The sequence below is a fragment of the Pelophylax lessonae genome (assembly GCF_965119305.1).
Source record: "Pelophylax lessonae genome assembly, chromosome: 6".
Taxonomy (NCBI): domain Eukaryota; kingdom Metazoa; phylum Chordata; class Amphibia; order Anura; family Ranidae; genus Pelophylax; species Pelophylax lessonae.
In genome coordinates, this window is record NC_138773.1 from 117,836,734 (window position 1) to 117,861,002 (window position 24,269).

Genomic DNA, 24,269 nt, shown 5'->3' on the forward strand with positions numbered 1-24,269 from the left:
TTAGGATTTCTGTTGTGACACTGCCTATAATGTAACGATAGGCTGTGTTTCCTATATCCTGTCTTAAAGCAATAGACATGTTCTCTAAGTCGGTCTCTTGGCCTCCTAGTAGGGAGGCCGACATACTGTTTGCCGCATCCACATTCTAGCAAATAGACCACATACCGAGACTCACAGGTAATGAAAGAGTCAATACTATAAGTTTTTCCAGTAGCATTGGATAAAAGAGTGATCTTCCTCTTTCGTTTGTGGTTCGGTGTGCATATTACACATTTATTGCATGGGTAAAAACCTTTTAGGTCCCTAAATACTGATAGTTGAGTTCTAGGTGGATCTACCACATTATTTACTAGTTTGACTCTCAAATTGGGGACTTTTCTGAAAATAATCTCAGGTCTCAAAATGTGGTCAGATCTCAAAATATCCCACCTTTTGTTTATTATTTGTTTAATCTCATAAGATTGAGTAGAAAAGGTAGTAATAAAGGGACATACTAGCTTTTTCTGATCATGTTTTGCTTTGGACAGTAAGGACTTCCTATCCATGTCACCCACATCTTGTATAACCCTTTCCAACGTAGTAACATCATATCCCTTCTCCAGAAATCTATTTCTAAGGATGTTACTCTTTGAGTATGGTAATCCTCTGAATTGGTACAGTTTCGCTTGATTCTCTCTCATTAGCTGACCTTTATGGATATTATGGAGCCAAGATGGGTAATGACAGCTGTTAATAGGTATATAACTGTTTCTGTCAGTTGACTTGAAGAAAGTTTTAGTTTCCAGTTGGTTATTATTCACCATGATAGTGAGCTCTAGGAAATCCACTTGTTTGTTGCTGGAATTGAAGGTGAGTTGGATGTTCCGCTCATTGGTGTTCAGGGAGTTCATAAAGTGCTCCAATGACGGAGCATCCCCCTCCCAAATGAGCAGAACATAATCTATAAATCTCTTATAGAAAACAAGGTTGGTCAATTTGTTAAAAATCACCTCCTTCTCCCAATGTGCCATGAAGAGGTTTGCTAGGCTGGGGGCAAACTTTGCCCCCATAGCAACACCTCTTTGCTGTAAATAGTAACGATTTTGGAACCAGCAAACGTTATGTCTTATGGCAAATATTAGGAGTTCAATGAAAAATTTCCTCTGTTTCAAGGGAATGTTACCATCTTCCTTCAAGTAATGTTTCACTGCTCTTACCCCATCATCATGTTTAATATTGGTGTATGGAGATGTAATATCTGCAGTCACCAGTATCATACCCTCCTTAAATTGAAAATTAGCAAGTTCATTAAGGACATGCTTAGTGTCCTGCAGATATGCCAGGGTATTAATTACCAGTGGCTGCAGTAAAATGATCTACATACTCATCAATCCTAGATGTAAGGGAACCTATCCCACTGATGATGGGTCTGCCAGGGGGGGGTTATTCTGATCTTTATGGATTTTTGGCAAGCAGTACATGACAGGTATTCTTGGGCCGAAAGGAAAAAGATATAGTTTTTCCTTCTTTGTCAAAATGCCCTGCTTATAACCATTAGATATTAAACATGCCAGATGTTTCAAAAAAGGTTTAGTCTGATTTTTTGTTCCTGGCAAGATCACCATAAGCGAAAAAAAAAAAAAAATAGAGCAGCCCACCACATCTAATGATTGGTAGCTACAATAAATTACATTTTTGGTTTTGGGTTTAATACCTCTTAACTTTGAAAAGCCAATTGCTTTTGTCTGTAAAGCCTTGGCATTGTGCATATTGACTCTACTCACTCCCCCAAAACTCTTTGAAAAAAGTTTAAATACGTCATATGACGTAATGTAATATCTGAAACAGCTCTAATCTCTATTTAAACACACAGAATCTTATGGCTAAAAGCCTGGACACCTGAAACTGCCTGTAAAAGACGTTTCTCACTTATGCCATTACAAGGAAGACATTGGTTTGGTGAGGCACTTGACCAACTCATGTGACCAATTCACAGTGATGCCAATAATGGTATAGTGCTACTTATGCACTTTTAACATGTAGGTGGAATATTTACTTTAATGGTCGCCTCCTTCAAGGCAGTTTCTTTCACCCAATCCCACTCAAGAACTCTCCAACAGAGCATTCTGTTAGCATGGAAAAAGCAGGACTGACTTACTTCTCTGGACTTACTCATTCTCCCTATCCATGTAAGAACTTCCCTGTCCTGGTTGATCACAACCCTGGCTCTAACGGGAAAATATTTCTTTCCTTACAATCAGAAAGTTCCTACAACCAGAAAGTTCCTACAACAGGAACATATCTGTCTTACTGGGGAGGGGAGGGGAGTCTTGATTCAAGGAACCATGGTCAAGAAAAAAAACAAACTCCCCATCAACATTTTGGACCCCACCCCTTTCTAAAGAGACATCCATTTTGGGTACATACTACAGGCGGTTAGTCAGACAATGCCACCATGGTGGCATATATCATCCATCAAGGGGGCATGAGGAGCCTGGCTACCTTGAAGGAAACTGAGTCTGCCATAGACAGAAACTATCCCAACGATTTCTGCGGTCCATATCCCAGAGGTGGTCAACTGGCAGGTGGATTATTTCAACTGCCACAGCTTGGACCAAGGGGAATGCTCTCTTCATACTGATGTTTTCAGTCCGATATGCCAAAGATGGAGGACTACTAATAAAACAAGCTTACGTATGTTCTAACCCTGGCTTTGGATTCTCTCTTTACCCCCTGGTCTCAGCTGAGACTAACTTTTGCCTTTCTTAAACTACGAATTTGGCCTTGCCTGCTCCACAAAATAGAGCAGAGTAAAACAGTGATTCTTCTTACACCAAACTGTCTCAATAGAACTTAGTATCCAGACAGTCCTACTTCTAGCAGACCATCCGTGTCCTCTTTCGAACAGGCCAGATCTGCTATCGCAAAGTTCTCTATTCCAATCTGCTTTCCAGTCCTTGGCTTTAATAGCAAGGCTGTTGATACTCCAATTTAAAAGTAAAGAGGAATTTGAGTCTGATTTCTACCTTGCTAAAAACAAGAAAAGCCACTTCCAAGAAGCTCTGTTATTGTACCTGAAAATCCTATTTCTCTTACGTCCTCCGACAGTCGCCGCCTCTTCATATTCGTCACATGTGGGGTATTAGACTTTGCTCCGAAGGAGTAGCTAGGCAACAGAATATGTTAACAATAAAGCTTTAACATATCCCACCCTCAAGGGGTGGTCCCCTCAGTCAATACCCTCCTACTTCCTGCAACCATATCTCAGTTTTAATGTCTAGCTTGTCAGGAGTGGCTGGCTCTCTCTGTGCTGGGACTTTCTGTCCCAGACTCTTTCTTCTTTTTAATATTTTGTTTGAGTTTTTCTCTCTACCTTTCATTAGCTGTTATTTTGTCAGCATTAGTTAGTTCTTCGGACGAAGAGGATCATGCGGACTGGGTCTCGGGCTGATCCCCCTGGTCGCAGGTCGTGGGTCAGTGGCTTCCCAGTCTGCCATCGAGCGTTCAGCCAGGTAACGCTCCTGGCATAGTGAACGACCCATCCCTGTTCGGTGCAGGGATGATTGGTGAGGTGGCTACCTCACCGGACGCTGTGCGGTTTCTTAACCTCCATTGTGTGCGTCTTGAATTGCGACTCTCCCTGCCTCATGTGCAGCGGCTTGTTCGCCTGTGCGGGTTCCCCACGCCATGTGAGGTAAGTGTATTTATGTGGGGACCTGTCTGTCTGGGGGGGGTATCAGTCTGGGACTGTGTAACCTGCCTCTATTCACGCTGCTTGTCTCCCTATCTCTCGGCTGCATGCTGTGGGCTGCAAGGGGGGGGGGGGGAGCTGTATGACACTGTGTGTGTCAGGCTGGGCAGTGTGAGAAGCTGTGTGCTGTGGGGCATGTTTTTTTCTTGGCATGTTTGGGCATATACAGCGATCGCTGCGGCGATCTAACATGTATCCTTATATTGGGATGTAATGTGTGTGTTTTTAATGCACTGTGGAGCGGCGTTTTCGGCGCCAAACGACGCCATTTTGCCGGCGCCCGCTCCGGCCGCATGGTTTACATGCATGGCGGCCATTTTCTTGTAGCCTCCATAGGCTTACATAGAGCGCCCTGGCAGCATCACTTCCTCTTTCCAGGAACACCGATCGAGGCAGCAGCAGCAGCGAGGGTCTCCTCAGGTTTTATCCTTCTGTTCTTGCTATCCATTGCCTGTGTTCAGTTTGCATATTCCCTGTGGGGGTCTCATTGTGCTAGAGTGTGGTGCGGTGGGCTGCGCTTGCTAAAAAGGGGCAGTTAACCCTTGGTTGTCTGGCATTACAGGGGCAATGGATTCTCAGGAGGGCAAATTTCCTACAGTATTGGTGGAAAGCCAGGGGACCGCTGTTTCCCCCCCAGGGGGGGGTTTAGCCACTATTGTGGCTGGCCTTGCTGCCCAGGTGCAAATGCTGGTGGCTGCTCAATCTACTAAACGGCCCAGAGTTGCTCTGTCCTCTGATTCTGAGGGTGAAGGTGATGGGGCTGTTCTGGCAGGGACCTCCTTATCGGGGTCCCGCTCCTCTCTTGATCTAGTGGGGTCTGAGGTGGAGGCTGAAGTTGAGGGGGTCGATAATTCTCCCCCTGGCTCGCCTGAAGAGCTTGCAATCATGGATGAGTTGATTGCTTCCATTAAGCAAACGCTGCGTTTGCAGGACGAAGTGTGTCCCCCCGCTGCATTGGCGGCTTATGGGACGCAGAGAAAATGCAGGACGCCGCAGGTTTTTCCCTGCAATGCTGATTTTCAGCGCGCTGTTAAGGATCAATGGCGCGATCTGCGCAAGCCTTTTGCGGTACCTAGTAAATTCAAGCTGCGTTATCCTTTCTCGCCTGCCACTGATGAACGGTGGTGTGTGCCTCCGCCAGTGGATCATGCAATTGCGGTTTTGAACAAAGCCACTGCGATTCCTGCAGAGGGTTCCCCTGTTTTCCGTGATGCCACGGATAGGAGACTGGAGTCTCTTGCCCGTCATACTTATTCTGTTACGGGTTCTATGCTTAAGGCTCTGTTTGCTTCTCTCATGGCGGCCCAGGCGATCGCAAGTTGGACGCAGATGCTTAGGCGCGTCCTAGTGGCCGATTCGGCCTCGGCGGCGACCCTGGATATGGTGGATCAGATCTACCAGGGTGTCATGTATCTGTGTGATGCGGACCTGGACCTGATTCTGTTGGCTGCACGTGTGCACAGCGTGGCGGTGTTGTCTCGCCGCCTGGTTTGGTTGAAATGTTGGTCGGTGGACCAATCTTCACGTAAGACCTTAGCCAATCTACCTTATGATGGGTCTCGCCTTTTTGGGGAGTCCCTGGATGTGTTGATTAAGGGGATCACCGGGGGTAAGAGCACTCTCTTGCCCCATTTCCCCAAGGCTAAGGGGGCTTCTGGGAAGAAGCATGCGAATTTTCGGCCCCCTCAGGGGTCCTTTCGTGCCTTTCGGCCGCACTACAAGGGCAAACCGTTCAAAGGGCAAGGCTCTCAGAAGAAGCCCTGGTCTGGGAAACAGAAGTCCGGCCAATCCGGACCTGCAGCCCATAACAGTTCGGCCTGAAGGGGCGCCCTCACCCAGTTTTGGGGTGGGGGGACGCTTGCTCGGTTTTCTTCAGCCCTGGTTGGCCCGTGTGCGGGACAGATGGGTTCTGGAAATCGTTCGATCTGGTTACAAGATCGAGTTTCTCTCTCGGCCGGAGAGCAGATTTTTTCCCTCAAATCTTCAACTGTCTCCAGAGCGCGTGCGGGACCTGAGGGCTCAGGGAGTGGTGGTTCCGGTGCCTCATCGGGACAGGTTTCGGGGGTTTTATTCCAATCTGTTCACCGTGCCCAGAAAGGAGGGCAAGGTTCGTCCGATTCTGGACTTGAAGGCTCTGAACCGCTCTGTGCGGGTTCGCAAGTTCCGCATGGAATCCCTGCGGTCGGTGGTGGCTGCCCTGGTTCCGGGGGAATTCATGGCCTCCATCGATTTGAAGGATGCGTACCTTCACATCCCCATATTCGAGGGTCATCAGAGGTACCTTCGATTTGCCATTGCGGAGGATCACTACCAGTTCGTGGCGTTGCCCTTTGGTCTCGCCTCGGCTCCGCGGGTCTTCACCAAGGTGCTTGCACCGGTTCTGGCATTATTGAGGGCCCAGGGCATTTCTGTCCTGGGGTATCTGGACGACATTCTGGTTCGGTCTGCGACCAGACAGGGTCTGGAGGAGGACCTGTCTGTCACAATGCAAACTCTGCAGGAGTTTGGTTGGACGATAAATGTTCCAAAGTCGACACTGAGTCCGTCGGTTCGTCTCCCCTATCTGGGAATGATACTGGACTCGGTGCAGGCGAAGGTCTTCCTGCCGGTAGACAAACTAAGGACTCTTCAGGAGGAAGTCAGGTTCCTCAGGGACGTTCCGACCTCGTCTCTGCGGACGTGTATGAGATGTCTGGGATTGATGGTCTCGGCCTTCGAGGCGATTCCTTTCGCGCAGTTTCACACGCGGGGTCTCCAAGCGGAGATCCTGTCCAGGTGGGACGGGCGACCTCAATCTCTGGATCTTCAGATCTCGTTGAGTCATCGCACCAGGGAAAACCTTCTGTGGTGGCTCCAGTCCCCGTTGGTGTCCGGGGGCAAGTCGTTTCGTCCGATCTCGTGGACGGTAATCACCACGGATGCCAGCCTATCGGGCTGGGGTGGAGTTCTGGGCGTTCTGTCCGCCCAGGGGACTTGGTCGGAGGGGGAGTCTTCCCTTCCGATCAACATTCTGGAATTGCGTGCGATAAGGCTCTGTCTTCATCGCTGGACGGACCGGCTGCAGGGTTGCCCGGTTCGGGTGCAGACTGACAATGCCACGGCGGTGGCCTACATCAACCACCAAGGGGGCACCAGGAGTGCCCGAGCGGCTCGAGAGGTGGCCGACATTCTGTCTTGGGCCGAGACTCATGTTCCGGCGATAACGGCGGTTCACATTCCGGGAGTGGAGAACTGGCAGGCGGACTATCTGAGTCGCCAGACCCTGGATCAGGGGGAATGGTCTCTCCATCCGGCTGTCTTCCAGACGTTGTGCGCGAGGTGGGGTCTTCCAGATGTGGACCTGTTCGCGTCTCGCCTCAACAACAAGGTGAAGAGGTTCGTGGCAAGGACGCGCGACCCTCGGGCAGACGCGTCGGACGCGTTAGTGGCCCCGTGGCATCAGTACAGGCTGATGTACGCGTTTCCACCGATTCAGTTGCTGTCCAGGTTCCTTCGCAGGTTACACTCGGAATGCAGCACGGTGATTCTTGTGGCACCGGACTGGCCTCGCCGGTCCTGGTACGTAGACCTCGTGAATCTGGCGGTCGACGCCCCTTGGCGTCTGCCTCTTCGAGACGATCTACTGTCTCAAGGACCGATTTACCATCCTGCTTTACAGTCGCTGGCTTGACGGCCTGGCTGTTGAGACCGAGGTCCTGAAGGAGAAGGGTCTCTCTCCAGAGGTCGTTCATACTTTGATCAACGCGAGGAAGTCTTCCTCGGGGAAGGTTTATTACCGTACTTGGAAGGCCTATTTTGCCTGGTGTGAGTCCAGGGGGTTTTCACCCCGCACGTACTCGGTTTCCCGTGTGCTGTCTTTCCTTCAGACGGGTGTCGATCAGCGTTTGGCGCTGGCTACGATAAAGGGTCAGGTGTCTGCGCTGGCCGTTCTGTTTCAACGTCCCGTGGCTTCCAACTCCTTGGTTGGCACTTTTATTCAGGGTGTGCGGCATCTGGTTCCTCCTAGGAGGGATCCTTTGCCCCCTTGGGACTTGAATCTCGTTCTCTCTGTGTTACAACGTGCTCCTTTTGAACAGATCAGGGAGATCTCGTTGTCTATGTTGTCCAAAAAGGTCGCCTTTTTGGTGGCGATCACTTCGGCTCGCAGAGTGTCGGAACTGGCGGCTTTGTCCTGCAAGTCTCCGTACCTGGTTGTTCATTTGGATAAGGTGGTCTTGCGACCTAATCCTTCTTTTCTACCGAAACGAGTTTCGGAATTCCATCTTAATGAGGATATTGTTTTGCCTTCGTTGTGCACGAAGCCTAAACATCCAAAGGAGGTGAGATTGCACTCTCTGGATGTTGTTCGGGCGATAAGGGTTTACCTTAAATCGACTGAGTCTTTTCGTAAGACGGACTCCTTGTTTGTTCTTCCAGAGGGTCCTCGGAAGGGCATGGCGGCTTCGGCCTCTACCATCGCCAAATGGATCAGGCAGACCATTGAACAGGCCTATGCTTTGCAAGGGAAGGTTCCCCCTGTGCCTGTGAAGGCGCACTCTACTAGATCTCTGAGTACGTCTTGGGCCTGTCGTCATGGGGCTTCTGTAGCCCAGGTGTGTAAGGCGGCGACTTGGTCGACCGTGCACACTTTCACGAAATTCTACAAAGTAGATGTTCAGGCATCGGCGGATGCTTCCTTTGGCCGCAAGGTCCTTAGTGCGGCTGTTCCCTAGGGTCCCTTGTTGGGGACTCCTGGCTGTTGGGATATCTTTTGTATCCCCTGGTTTTTTTGTCTTTTCCTGGGTTGTTGCTCCTGTTGAGCACTTATTTTTGCTGTTGCCCAGCTGGTTTCCTTCCTTTGGTAAGGTTCCTTTCTTTGATGTGGAGACTGCGTTGCCTTTCGGCGCGGATGCGTTTCCCACCCCTCATGTTTGCACTGCTTTGGGACGTCCCCATATGTGACGAATATGAAGAGGCGGCGACTGTCGGAGGACGTAAGAGAAAACTGAATTTTTGTAAAATCTTACCTGTAAAATTCCTTTCTCTGAGTCCTCCGACAGTCGCCGCCCCCGCCCCTCTTTTGGGGTTTGATTGTATACTCTACTGCTATTCCACTAAAACTGAGATATGGTTGCAGGAAGTAGGAGGGTATTGACTGAGGGGACCACCCCTTGAGGGTGGGATATGTTAAAGCTTTATTGTTAACATATTCTGTTGCTTAGCTACTCCTTCGGAGCAAAGTCTAATACCCCATATGTGACGAATATGAAGAGGCGGCGACTGTCGGAGGACTCAGAGAAAGGAATTTTACAGGTAAGATTTTACAAAAATTCCGTTTTTACTCTGCCTTATTCTAGCCTTCCTACAAGCAGGTCTTGACATTAACTTAGCACCCTTGAAGGACAGGTATCAGCCTTATCCATCCTTTTTGAAAGGCCTCTGGCTTCATACTACCTTGTAAAAAAAAAAAAAAAAAAAACCTTTTTCTCTTTCGTTAATTGATGGACACAGCTCCTTAGGATTCTTGAACCATTGGGTTATACTGTCCCCTACAGGAGTAGGACACTAGGCAGAAAAAATAACTTGACTATGCCTATGTTCAGTCCCAGATTGTATTCTCCCCCTCTCTGCTGTAGGTCTTAAGTTTTTTTTTTTTTTACTTAAGTCAGGAGCTAGTTCCTTGCTGGGACCTTTTGGTCCTGGCAATTTTTTTTTCTTTCTTAACCACTTGCCGACCGCCGCAAGTACATATACTGCGGCGGTCAGCCCCTCACAGGCAAAATGATGTATGGGTACATCACTAGCCTGTGAGGCTCTGGTGAGCGAGCGTGCTCGGTCACGGATAACACCCCCCCCCCGCGATATGTGCCCGGCGGACCCAATGTCCAACGGCACTCGCGATCGTCCGTTACATCGGGAGAAAGTCAGGCGGCTAATGTAAACAAGCCGCCTGTCATTCTCCCCTGTGTAAGAATAGTGAGCATACGGTTATACTATGTAGGACTGTTGATCACTGTTCTTACACCTCAAGTCACAGCCAATCACAGTTAGAAGCACGCCCCTAGGGACACACTTAACCCCTCCCCCTCCAAAAAGTTAACCCCTTCACTGCCAGTGTCATTTTACAGTAACAGTGCATATGTATAGCACTGATTACTGTAGTAATGTCACTGGTAACCCCAAAAATGTCAGTCAAGGGTTCAGTCTGTCCGCCGCAATGTCGAAGTCCCGCAAAACAAATCACAGATCGTCTCCATTACGCGTTAAAAAAAAAAAAAGACAAATCTTTCCCTTAGTAAACGCAATAACTTTTGCGCAAACCAATCAAAATACGTGTTGCGATTTTTTCTTTTTTTTTTTTTTTTGTTTTGTTTTTTACCAAAAATATGTAGCATAAAACAAATTGGCCTAAAATGTTTAAAAAAATTTTGATTTTTAAATTTTTTTTTTGGGGAATTTCATATAAAAAAAATGTGAAAAATATTGTTGTTTTTGCAAAATTGACGCTCTTTTTTTTGTTTATAGCGCATGATCAAAAAATCGCACAGGTGATCAAATGCCACCAAAAGAAAGCTCTGTTTGTGGGAAAAAAAAGGATGTCTAATTCGTTAAGGTACAGCGTCGCACGACCGCACAATTTTCCGTTAGTTACGCAGTGCCGAATCGCAAAATAGGGCCCTGGTCAGGAAGGGGGTAAAATCTTCCAGTTAAATGGATTTTTTTTTTTTTCTACCGTATTTTTTTTTTTTTTTTTTTTGTTCTACGAGATCTTCAATCAACTGCCGGACTGGGCAACGGGCTGGATAATCTAGATCCTGTGGTCACCCCAGTCTGGCCCGCGAGCGTGCGCAGACCACAGCTCCGCAATAGGTTGGCCACGACGTAGCCCCACTGGATTGGAGTCGACCTGCGAGTTAAAAACCTTCCGAGTTTGCATATTACCGGGTCTCGGCCTGAGTCACAATGTTCCTCCTGGCCGAAAAGCCACCCTCCCCCCCCCCATTTTGATGGCTAGGAGGCTCTGCCTGGAGCGGTACCAGCCCAGTTCCTGATATGGTAATTATCTTTTTCCCCCTCTCTCCATCAAGCATTTGGGGTAAAGGCGGGCCCCTCCCTGGGACTGTCGGACCCTTGGGTTCCCCTCCTTCCCTTTAGACCCCCCTGTATTCTGGTGGTCCTTGGGTCATCTAGCCCCCCCATCCACCACCTCCATCTGGGGTATCATAGTGGGCTGGAGTAAAGTGCTTTATTGGGGGGGGGGGGGGTGCCATCGGTGACTGGCTATCTGCTGGGGGGGTAAGAGACTGTACCTGTGCAGGGGCCCTGTTCCCGGTTAGCCTGTTAGTCTATGGCAGGCGGCCATGTTTGTGTAGTCCAGCAGCCATTTTTCGTTAGTCCGACATGCATACAGAGCGACGGCCATTACAGGGGAGCCTCTGAGCGGCAATCTTGTCTGTGGGGGCCCCTTTTTCCTGGTGCGCACTCCTGGGTCTTTCTTTTCCCTGAACGCCGCACGTGGAGCAAGTGCTATCCTGGTGTAGCTGGTGCCTGTCTGGTGGTGTCCATCCCTCTGTCTGCTGCAGGATTGTGGGGTGTTCTGTTGCTGGCGACCCGGTGGTGCTACCAGCGCAGTGGTTGTGTCCCTTGGCAATGTTACAGGTTTTGTGGGGGTCCCCTATTTAATAATAGAGTCCTTGGAGCACGTTTCCCCACCTGACCGCCTCTCGGAGGCTGTGAGGCCCTCGGGATCCCAACCATCTATTGATGTACTGACGGAGGTCTTGAAGTCCTTTGTGTCCCGGATGAAGTTGGCTTTTAGGGAAGGGGGCTAGCAAAAAGCGCCCCCCCCCCCCCACTTTATCTGTCTCCTCAGATCCGATTCTGAGAATCTGATTCTGCCGCCACGGACGTGACCCACCCTGTGGGGCCTGTGGTCACGTGCCCTGACGTCTCTCATAGTTCCTCCACAACTGTAGCTGCGTACGAAAATGTGCTGATGGACGCACTGATTGTGTCCGTGCGTGAAACTTTAAAGATGAGGATGCAGCTGAGGTGGCTGTCTCCTTTGGCACTTACAAGCCGTCCAGAGCGGCAAAAGTGTTAACCTTTTTCCTCTTATTTTGACATATTTGTTGCAAATGATTGGGAACATCCTAAACGTCTTTGTGGTTCCTAAACACTATGCAACGAGGTACCCCTTTGAGGAGTCCCTCCTTAAAAAATGGACTGTTCCATCGGTGGTGGACGATGTGGTGATCACTATACAGACCCCGAGGGAGTTCGGTTGGCTTCTGAATTACCAGAAGTCTGCTCTGATTCCATCCAGAAACTTAGATTCTCTGTCTGACTCTGGACTCCTCTAGCCAGAGTGTTCCTTCCTCTGGAAAAAATCCAGAAGTTGCACGCTGCGACTCAGTGCTTGCTGTCCAGCAGATGATCAGCCCTCCGGACTTGCACTGGGCCTGATAGTATCTACCTTTTTGAGGCGGTCATTCTTTTCCTCTTTCTCTCTGACCGCTGCACATCATGCAGCCTGACACTCTGCATCTGAGTAGGGGGTGGTGAGTCCCTGTGGTTGTTAAACAGTTCTCTTTCTGCTATAGGTACAATGGGACTTGTAGTGCTGCTGGTGCAGCGGTGGGTGTGTACTTTTCACAGCAATTTTTACACTTTTTGCTGACTGTCCCCAGGTTAACCCAAGGTGTCCCTGGAGCACGTGTCACCACCTGAACCCCCTCTCAGAGGCTTGCCAGGTCCCAGTCCACTTTGTCTGCTATGGCAGTGGTCCTGCAATCACTGGCGTCCAAAGTAGATACGACCCTTCAAAATATAATGAGTAAAAAGGGGTCCTACACCTTCACCTGCATCCTCAGAGTCTGAGGTAGGATTGGCCGACGCAGACACGAGTCACCCTACTGGGTCTGCGTCCACGCACTCTAAGTGCTCTGATAGTGAGAGTGAATCCTCTTCCACTACAGTCGCGCATGAAAAAGCACTGGTGGATCCATTGATTGTATCAGTGCGGGAAACTTTAAAATTGGAGGACGCTGCGACTGTGCAATTCGGTACCCGCAGAACCTCCAAGGCGGTAAACCCCCTTTCCCACCTTTTTCGTCAATATTGTCGCAAGTCAGTGGGGTTCCCCCAAACACTATATTGGGGTCCCTAAGCGTTTTGCTAGAAGGTATCCTTTTGCAGAGCCCCTGCTCAAGTAACTGACAGTACCACCTGTGGTGGACACTCAGGTTTCCAGGTCGAATAAAGCCACCCTTCTTCCGGTGGAGGACTCTCCATCCTTTCAGGACCCTTTTTACGAGAGCCAAATCTCTGGTCCGATGCCTTTTTACCATGGCCGGTTCCATCTTGCTGCTGGTTTTCGCCATAACTTTGGTTTCCCATACCTTAATGGAATGGGCTAAGCTCCTGCCCCAGGATTTGGAGGGGGAACAATCTCCTGACCTGGCGGACCAGTGGGTTCAGGGGTTGGGGTTGCAGTACAGTCCACTTTGGATGCAGCCCCCCTAGCCTGCAGGGTATCCATGACTGCGTTGACTTTTTGCCACGTGATATGGCTTAAATACTGGTCTGTGGACCAGGCTTCCAAGAAGGCATTGATGGATCTCCCTTTTGTAGGAGACCGCTTGTTCGGTGCTCCCATCGAGGAGATCATTAAAGAGCTTACTGGAGATAAGAGTACTCTGCTTCCGCAGACTGCCAGAAGAAAAGAGGCTCGTCGCAAGTGTGGCCCTTTTTTCTCGGCCCATAAGCGGTCCTTTCTCTCCTCGGGATCTAAGGACCAGCAATCAAAATACACCCGTAACCGTGCAGCGGGTTCTAGGAGGCCCTGGCCTGATAATTTAAGAGCGGGCCCCTCCGGGACCACAGACAAGCCCACTTCTACCTGAACGGGCGCCCTCACTCGTATCTGGGGTGGGGGGACGTCTTCATTTCTTTCCGGATCCATGGACCTCCTGGATTCAAGACAAATGGATCCATGAGCTAATTCGATCCGGTTGCAAGATCGAGTTTCGGTTCTTGCCTCCGACAAGGTTCTTTCTTTCAAGTCTGCATTTGTCCCCAGATCGCCTACAAGGTCTTCTGGGGGTGGTAGAGGATCTGCCCTCACAGGGGGTCATTGTACCAGTTCCAGAATCTGAAATCTTTCAGGGGAAGGCAAGGTCCGTCCAATCCTGGACCTCAAGGCCTTGAACCGCATTTTGCGGATTCAGACATTTTGAATAGAGCCCATTCGCATAGGAGTGGCATCCCTTCATCAAGGTGATTTCCTGGCCTCTATCAATATCAAGGACGCTTACCTTCATATCCCAATATATATCGAGCATCAGCGTTTCCTTTGCTTTGCCGTGGGCGAGGAGCACTAGCAATTCGTGGCATTACCCTTTGGTTTCACCTCGGTTCCTTAGGTGTTTACAAAACTTTTGGCGCCGGTGTTTGCATTACTAAGGCAAAAGGGGATTGTGGTGCTGGGGTACCTGGACGATCTCCTTCTTTGAGCAGTCTCCAAATGCCTTGAAAGACAATCTTGACATTCCGGGGCGAACCTTGCAAGAGTTCGAATGGAAACTGAATTTCCAAAAATCTGTTCTGGTCCCGTCCACTTCACTGGACTATCTGGACCTAACCCTGGACACGTCCCCAGCCAGGGTCTTTCTTCCGGTGGTCATACTCTAGAAGTTGCAGGATGTAGTGCGGCTCCTGTTCGACTGGCGATCATCCCGCAGGACTTGCATGCAAGTGCTGGGCCTAAAGGTTTCCACCTTGAGTCCATTCCGCTTGCTCAGTTCCATACCAGGTCTCTACAGAAGGAGATGCTTTCTAAATGGAACAAGAATCCACCGTCTCTAGACAATCTGATCCTGTTTAGCCATAGTACGAGAACGGTCCCTGATCTGGTGGCTTCTCTCTCGACAGGGAAATCCTCTCCCCCTGTATTGGGCGGTGGTCACCATAGATGCCCACCTGTCTGGGTAGGGAGGTGTCTTGTTCACGGATCCGGTTCAGGGGGTTTGGACTGTAAAGGAGTCCAGTCTGCCGATCAATATCCTGGAAAATTTGGGCGATCAGGCTTTGCCTAACTCATATGGAGGATCGTCTGCAAGGGCGTCTGGTAAGGATTCAATCGGACAATGCCATGGTCGTCAATCGTCAAGGGGGCACCTTAGGTGCCCTAGTGGCCCGGGAAGTAGCCGGCATTCTAAGGTGGACAGAACGCTTTGTTCCAGCCATCTCTGTTGTACATATTCCAGGGGTGGAAAATGGTCAGGCGGACTACCTCAGTCGGCAGATGTTGGATCAGGGAGAATGGTCTCTCCACCAGGAGGTGTTTCATTAAATGTGTCTCTGTGGGGGACTCCCGATGTGGACCTGTTGGCCTATCGTCTCAAGAGGAAGGTGATGAGGTTTGTAGCAAGGTCTCGGGATCCTGTGGCCGACGCTACAGACGCTCTGGTGGCTCCTTGGGGCCAGTATCATCTGATGTACACTTTTCCTAATTCTTCTGCCGAGACTTATGTGCAGAATCGAGACACTAGGAATTCTGGTCATCCTAGTGGCCCCAGACTAGCCTCGCAGGTCCTGGTATGCAGACCTAGTGTGGTTGGTCGCCGATGTCCCTTGGAGACTCACTCTCAGAGAAGATCTGTTAACTCAAGGACCGATCTTCCATTCTGCTTTACAGTAGCTGGCTTTATCGGCTTAGCTATTTAAAAACCAGGTGCTGAAGGATAGAGGGGTGTCTGAATCTGTGATTCCTACGCTGTTAACAGCTAGAAAATCGACTTATAGGAAGATATATCAGTCTGGAGGGCGTACATTACTTGGTGTGAGTCGGGGGGGGGGGGGGGGGGTCCGCCTGCTCCTTCTCAGTGTCTCTTGTTTTGGAGTGTCTCCAAAGTGGTGTAGATTAGCGTTTGGCCTTGGGTACCATCAAAGGCCAGATATAGGCCCTGGCGACTTTCTTTCAACACCATTGGGCACAAATTCCTTGGTTCATACCTTTTTCAGGGGTCCGCCACCTGGCTCCCCCAGTGAGGAGGTCTCCGTTGTCTCCGTGGGACCGCAATTTGATGTTGTCAGTTCTTCAGAAACTGCCTTTTTGTAAACATTCATGAGATTCCTCTGCTCACTTTGACACAGAAGGTAGCTTTCTTGGTGGCTATTGCTTCTGCTGTTCAAGGTGTCGGAGCTGGCTTGGTTGTCCTGTCGTTCACCCTACCTGGAGGTTCACAAAAACAAGGTGGTGCTTCGTACCTGCCAGTCTTTCCTTCCTAAGGTCGTCTCTGGTTTCCATTTAAATTAAGACATTGTGTTGCCTTCTTTTGGTCCTAAGCATCCTAAAGAGATTGCCTTGCATTCTTTTGATGTGGTTCGGGAAATCGGGGTATACTAAGGCAGTGACTGAGTCGTTCCGAAAATCGGATTCTCTATTTTATAGGCTAGATGTGTTGGCATCTGCGGATGCTTCTTTTGGCCGCAAGGTTTTGCAGGCCACTGTGGGAGAGGTTAGTATTCTTTGAGGGTGTATTGCAGGTGAGCTCCAGTTGTTCCTGGTTGAGCTCTTGTTTTGCCTGGTTGGCTATGTTTAGCCTTTAGGGAGTGTGTTTTCTTGCTGCGTTCTTCCCACCCCTCATATTGACACTGTTTTGGGACGTCCAATCGACCAAGAAGATTTGGAGCTGTGTCCATCAATGAACGAAAGAGAACTGGATTTTTGTCTTACCGTAAAATCTTTTTCTCTAATGTTCATTGGCGGACACAGCACCCACCCCTCTAATTGAGTTGGGTTTTATGTTCTTCTGACACTACTTGTTACAAAACTGAAGTCCTATAGCAGGAAATGGGCGTATACCCCTGGGAATGTACTATAGACATAGTTAAATATTTTTCCACCTAGTGTCCTACTCCTGTAGGGGGCAGCATAAACCCATCGGTCAAGAAGATTTTGAGCTGTGTCTGTCAATAAACATCAGAGAAAAGGATTTTACGGTAAGACAAAAATCCATTTTTATTTTTTTTTTGGCATGGTTTCATTCTAAAATAAGGACTGAGAACCAAGCAAAGCTTAAAACTCAATCACCCAGCGCTCTGCACTACCAATAAATGATGTGCACCTTGACATAAATAATTGGACTCAAACAGCTGCCGCCTAATACAACTACAATAAATAAATAAAAGTGCATATCAATCATGAAGAATCTTAATAAATATACACAAGCAGCGCTATGAGCATAGTATAACCTTAGTCTGAATAAATATCTTTAAAATCACATGTGTCACACATAAATAGAGAAAAGTCCAATAGTGGAAAAGTCCGTCACAAGCAGAGTTCTTGCAATGTCCCAATGAGGGATATATCTCTGGTGTGGAACAAAAGCTGACACTGTGTCCCACCACCTCACCACGTGTAAATCACCCAAGATGGACACGCTTACCAGATCCCACTGCAATACGAGCCTGCAAGGATATTACAATCATGTCCGGACCATCCAGATATTCAAGCTCTGAGAGCCCTACTCACGGCTGTGATAACCTCATAGACGCAGTGCATGGGAGGGAGTAAAAAAAGAAGTACCGCTAGATACAAAATGCACTTCTTTATTCAGCTCTCCCCCCCCCCCCCCTCACCCATTACACTCACATCAAATAGATCAGAAAACAGCATGTAATCAGCATGTAATCAAATAATGTCGGCACCACAGACTCTGCACCCTCTTCTTCCTCTATTGGTAATCTTGTCATAGCCCTTGCTATATTTCTTAGCTAAGAGTCCGTGGTGCCGACATCATTTGAAACTAACTGGCCACATCCAGCTTAATCTCACAAAATTGTTACCGGCCTTGACTTATGAACATGTGTACAACCTTGTTTGATTTTTAACAGCATATTCTTAATTGCAGAAATCTCAGTAGACACTTGAAGCAGACGGCACGTATAGCGATGGGGCCTCTGAGGTTGTCGACTCTTACAGTGTCTCAGTGTTTGCCTGTACTGGGAACATTACAACTATACTGCTCATCATCTCTTGAGAGTACAGTGTCCAGCAAGCTTACATCTGAGGTAAATCTGTTTTGCGGTTTCCTTTTTTTTTTTTTAAGCTTTTCAGAAAAGGATAGAATTTCAAACAAATTGTCAGAACACTTGAATGTCATTTAAAAAATTGCACTGTTAGAAATTTGCAAAACATAAAGACAGAGAATATAAACCTAAGCCCAATTTCTCTATCACCCTGCGCTGGTAGGAGGATGTGAACTTGCTAAACTGTATAATACAGTAAATAGCAGTGTCTAGCAGCTGCTTTAATAAATAAAAACTGATAAAAGGATGTGAATAGCCTCAAAGTCAAAGACAAGGAAGTACCACATAAGCAGCGCTTAAATGAGTGCATACATAAACCATATGTGCAAAATACAGCAATCAAGTGAGATAGATGTCCTAGTAATCAATACAAAAGTCCATCTTGACCAATCGGAAAGGGGATGACCCGTCACCATGAAGTGAAAAGATAATGGATGGCAAACTTCCACCACACCGCGTGACCCCTTAGGCAGTCAACACTCACCGAATGCCTGAAACAACTGAGCCTTCAGAGTACCAATATAAATCCCGGATCACTCCTCAGGATAATCAACACTGGCAGGTGAATCTCTCTCAGGAAAGCTCACAGAAGACTGGAACACTCAGAACGGCATCACATGTGTATGAAAGGGAAAACTCATAGGGCAGTAGTTCTAAAACTTTATTGTAAAAAAAACCCAAGCCCCGTCCCCCTCACATAAAACTCACATGTAAATAGTAAAAATCAGGCATATAAACGAGAGGAGATGGCCAGAAGGTTCCGCGACCGATGGCTCACCAGTATCATACCGTCCCCAGGGTACCGGATCAAGACACCGCCGCTGCTCCCCAGACAGTCCTACTATCACGTTCGCCTATCTCCGCTCCGCCGTGTTCCCGACACTTGGTAGCACTCGTCAGCGTTCGGCGATTTCCGCCAACAGCTCGCCGACAGCACGTAGTGGTTGGGGTGGTAGCGTGCTCACGCCCTGACGCGTTTCGTCTGATTGGCTGACTTCAACTGAGCTCAGTTGAAGTCAGCCAATCAGACGAAACGCGTGAGCACGCTACCACCCCAACCACTACGTGCTGTCGGCGAGCTGTTGGCGGAAATCGCCGAACGCTGACGAGTGCTACCAAGTTTTCGGGAACACGGCGGAGCGGAGATAGGCGAACGTGATAGTAGGACTGTCTGGGGAGCAGCGGCGGTGTCTTGATCCGGTACCCTGGGGACGGTATGATACTGGTGAGCCATCGGTCGCGGAACCTTCTGGCCATCTCCTCTCGTTTATATGCCTGATTTTTACTATTTACATGTGAGTTTTATGTGAGGGGGACGGGGCTTGGGTTTTTTTTACAATAAAGTTTTAGAACTACTGCCCTATGAGTTTTCCCTTTCATACACATGTGATGCCGTTCTGAGTGTTCCAGTCTTCTGTGAGCTTTCCTGAGAGAGATTCACCTGCCAGTGTTGATTATCCTGAGGAGTGATCCGGGATTTATATTGGTACTCTGAAGGCTCAGTTGTTTCAGGCATTCGGTGAGTGTTGACTGCCTAAGGGGTCACGCGGTGTGGTGGAAGTTTGCCATCCATTATCTTTTCACTTCATGGTGACGGGTCATCCCCTTTCCGATTGGTCAAGATGGACTTTTGTATTGATTACTAGGACATCTATCTCACTTGATTGCTGTATTTTGCACATATGGTTTATGTATGCACTCATTTAAGCGCTGCTTATGTGGTACTTCCTTGTCTTTGACTGTTAGAAATTTGTTTGAGAAATGTTTTCCATCCTGCTCCTTCAATTTTTCTTGCCACTTTGGTTAAAACTAACATTGATTTGACCCACTAATGATTAGATGATTAGAAAAGAAAAACTTTTGGAACCTTCTATTACTAACAATTTTTATTCTGCCCATCTGTAGCTAGCTTAAAAGTGAAGTATGTGCTTTTACAATAAATACACAAAGTTGCCTACATGGCTGCAGGTGTCCCTTGTCGGCTCTACACCTAGAACTGCACAATCAGACCCCTAATCACTTGATTCTTGAGTCTACCCTTAGCATAGAGCAGTGACTGTCATTTACCGCTCTGTGCTCTGCCCCTCCAGCGCTTATTGGAGCGCTGGACTGTGGAGGGAGCGAGGATTGCTGGAATGGCTGGCTCAGGCTCTCAGCAATGTCTCCTGGAGTCTCCTGTTTTTGACTCCTCCAAACTCTTCAACTTTACAGTAGAGAGTTGTAACAATTTCACTAATGTATCTCCCAAGACATTTCACCTGTAAAGTTTGTATAAAGGCTTTGTTTAGTTTGTGGTTTTATGAATGAATGAATTGAGTTTTTCCTAAATCGTCCACACTAATGGCTGTTCATATATTAATCCAGAGCCTATAGGGCAAAGGGAGTATCTGGTCAGCATTTCTTGATGTGTGACTAATATTGGAGGAAACAAAAACCGCATACCTCACAGGCCACAGAGGAGTTAAAATTTAAGTTTGTGCTGCCACCTTCAGATGAATGGACACTGGGGGAAAAGAAGAAAAAAAAAAAAAAGCAAGCCCTGCCCAGGCATATCCCTTCCCAGCTCAGCTAAGCCTCAATTTTTAGCTGGTGTCAGTAGATGGATGTGCCTCCTCCTGTCTGAAGATCTTTTGCTTTTCTGGTGGTTCAGAGGTTAACTACTAAGGCTAGCAGGCAAAGAGGAATGCACATCCAAGTGTAACGCTGCAGGCAGCATTCTCCTGGGTACCGCCTACCAGTTAAACCTGCTGGCATGGTGCTGTACAAATCCAGGGCAATGATCTCCCCCGGAAGGAGATTAGAGTCCCAGTAGGCTCTGCAGAGAGGTGCAAAAGGAAGAGAAATGGGACGCTTCTGTCAGGAAATGTCCTCCAGTGAACTGTACTAGGGTACACATCAGGGTTAAGGGAAGGAGGAGAGAATGGGGGAGCACTTGCAGCAGCACTTCAGGTAGAGGAAACAACTCTGGAGGTAAATAAAAAAAACAGAAGCGCTTCTAAGTTCTAAGGGTCCCATCCTGAGCTGTGAGGAGGAGGCGCGCTGTGAGCCGGACGTGCGGGGGAGGCGCTGAGAGGAGAGACCGGAAGCTGCATGTGCGGGCAGCGCTGTGAGTGTGTGTGAAGGAGCTGCGGGGTGAGACGTGCGGGAGACCTCCTGGGGGAAAGCCTGGGACCACCGAACGGCGGCGGTAGCGGAGGATGGTCAGGGGGGCTGAAGGACTGGGAGTGAGCTGGTGACTCGGAACAGCAGCACGTGAGTAGGTGACCGATCAGCTGGTGGGGGGGAACCAGAGGGACTAGCTAGGGACTGTGCTATGTGACTGGCTGACTGTGCTCTGGGCGACTGACTGCTCTAGGCGACTGACAGGATAGACTTAAATTACTGAATCCCCATTAGATTAGTAGGTACAATGCCCGGCGGGTGTGGAGATGCGAGTCGGTGTACATCTTGTGTGATATGTATGCGTTCCTCGATCATGCGATCGAGGGCAAATACAAATGCGCAAAATGTAAGCATGTTGCTTTCCTGGAAGCTCAGGTCCTGAATCTAGGGAAGCAGCTGGCAACACTGAGCCAAATGTACATACCGAGGGAGAGCTGGGATTGTACCCGTCTGGCGCAGGAGGTGGGCGGAGTAATGGAGGTGCAGGCATCAGAGCAGAGTAGAGGGGAGACAGTTAGGAGGGGTATAAGGGGACAAGGCAAGGAGGCCGGTCCTGGGCTGGAGCACCCCAATAGATACGCCCCGTTGTGTGATGTTTGGGAAACCAGTCAGGGACCAGCATTGCTGGAGCAGAGCGACGCCCCTAGCTGCCAGGGAAGGAACTCCTCCAGTGAGGCCGGGAGAAAGGGAAAGGAAAGACAGGGGCTGGGGGTAGGAGACTCAATCATTAGAAGGACAGATAGTGCAATCTGTCGCAAAGACCGTGGGCGCCGAACAGTCTGTAGTTTACCCGGCGCTCGGGTTCGGCACATTGCTTATTGGGTGGGGCTGGGGAAGACCCAGCTGTCATGGTACACGTGGGTGCCAATGACATAGGTAGAGGAAGATGGAGAGTCCTAAACGATTTCAGGGACTTAGGCGCTAAGTTGAGGAGTAGGACCTCCAAGGTAGTATTTTCAGAAATACTACCTGTACCACGAGCCACACCAGAGAGGCAGCAGGAGATTAGGGAAGTTAACAAGTAGCTGAGGAGCTGGTGTAGTAAGGAGGGTTTTGGGTTCCTGGAGAGCTGGGCCGACTTCTCAGTCAGCCCCCAGCTCTATGGTAGGGACGGATTGCACCTAAATGGGGAGGGTGCAGCCGTACTGGGTGAGAAGATGGCTGAAAAGTTAGAGGGGCTTTTAAACTAGGTGATGGGGGGAGGGTACAGATGTAGAATTAGCCAGTGGAAAGCAATATTCAGAGGGCACAAATGGGGACGTTAACAGTAGGGTGTTTGGAGCTCTTAAACCCAGGGTGGGTATGGGGAAAAATCACAAGAGCAGCCTAAAAAAAAATCTTATGAGGATATATGTAAACGGCCAAAATTACGAGGGTTGTATACCAATGCCAGAAGCCTGGCCAACAAGATGGGAGAGCTGGAGCTGCTGATGTTTGAGGAGGACTTAGATTTTGTGGGAATACCTGAGACTTGGTTCGACAGCTCTCATGACTGGATGGCGACCATTCAGGGGTATTCCCTTTATCGCAGGGATAGAGAAGGTAAAAAAGGGGCAGGGGTATGTCTGTATATTAGGAAAAGTGTACAGGTAAATATGAGGGATGTTAATAATGGAGCTATTGACGAGGCAGAATCCCTATGGGTAGAACTTCAAAGGGAAGGCACTGTGGGGAAGGTAATATTGGGCGTATGCTATAGGCCCCCCAACCTGAGGGAGGCGGACCTCCTTTTACAGATAGGATTGGCAGCAAGGATGGGTAATGTCATTATAATGGGGGACTTTAATTATCCAGATATAGACTGGGCAGAAGGAACCGCGCATTCAGCCAAGGCTCGGCAGTTCCTAAATGTTTTGCAGGACAATTTCATGGGTCAGATGGTGAATGCACCGACAAGAAATAATGCGGTACTTGACCTACTGATTACTAACAATACAGACCTGCTCAGATATAGAAATACGGGGCAACTTGGGAAACAGTGACCATAGGTCAATTCGTTTCAGTATTAATCATAGTAATAGCAAACCTAAGGGTAATATAAGGACATTAAATTTCAAGAGGCAATTTCCCAAAACTGCGCTCTCTGCTAGAAAATATCAAATGGAATAGAACCCTGGGAACAAAGAACACAGAGGAAAAATGGGAGTGCTTCAAGAGCATACTAAACAAAGGGATTGACCAGTGCATTCCAAAGGGAAATACATTTAAAAGAGCTAAACTCCAACTTAAAAATGCATATTAATGCTAAAGAAAAGGCCTTCAAAAAATTCAAGGCTGAGGGGTCATTGGCCGCATTCAAGCATTACAAAGAGTGTAATAAGAAATGTAAAGACGAAATCAAGGCGGCTAAAATAGAACACGAGAGACATATAGCAGAAGAGAGTAAAAAGAACTCCAATAAATTCTTTAAGTATATAAACAGTAAGAAAGCGAGGCCACATTGGCCCCATAAAAGACGACAAGGGAGATTTGGCCACAGAGGACAGGGAAAAGGCGGTAGTGTTAAATAATTTCTTCTCTTAAGTCTTCACAAAAGAATTGGGGGACTACACTAACCCAGCTTGTAGGGCCAAACTTAACAACACACCTCAGGAAGTACAGCCATGGCTAACAGAAGATAGACTTAGAACTAAACTAGAGAAACTTAACATAAATAAATCACCGGGACCGGATGGCTTGCACCCGAGGGTTCTTAAAGAGCTCAACCAGGTGATTGCCAGACCATTATTCATGATTTTTAAGGATAGTTTACAGACGGGTATGGTGCCAGCTGATTGGAAAAAAGCCAGCGTGGTACCAATATTTAAAAAAGGGCCGAGATATTTCCCGGGTAACTATAGGCCGGTCAGCCTAACATCATTAGTCTGCAAGATTTTGGAGGGGATGTTAAGGGACCACATACAAGACTTTAGTAGTGAAAATGGTGTTATTAGTAGTAATCAGCATGGATTCATGAAAAATCGTTCTTGCCAAACCAATCTATTAACCTTCTATGATGAAGTGAGCTGCCACCTAGATAAAGGTAAGCCAGTGGATGTGGTGTATCTGGACTTTGCAAAGGCCTTTGACACCGTTCCCCACAAACGCTTACTGTTCAAACTAAGGAAGGTAGGTATGGACCATAAGGTGAGTACCTGGATAGAGAACTGGCTCCAGGGGAGAGTGCAAAGGGTGGTGATTAATGGGGAGTACTCGTATTGGGCGGGTGTGTAAAGTGGGGTCCCCCAGGGTTCTGTCCTGGGACCAATCTTGTTTAATTCATTCATAAATGATCTAGAGGAGGGGATATCTAGAACAATCTCAG

The 24,269-nt window shown here is 48.3% G+C and overlaps 1 protein-coding gene across 4 annotated transcripts in view; it reads left to right on the top strand.

Annotated features, from left to right (window-relative positions):
* SMG1 (SMG1 nonsense mediated mRNA decay associated PI3K related kinase) overlaps positions 1 to 24,269 on the top strand; it is a 795,166-nt gene that overhangs the window by 430,820 nt on the left and 340,077 nt on the right. For all 4 annotated transcript variants that reach the window (XM_082260927.1, XM_082260924.1, XM_082260925.1 and 1 more), the window contains exon 28: positions 17,626 to 17,785. In XM_082260927.1, the coding sequence (XP_082117053.1) occupies positions 17,626 to 17,785 (160 nt within the window). The remainder of the gene's footprint in view (positions 1 to 17,625; positions 17,786 to 24,269) is intronic.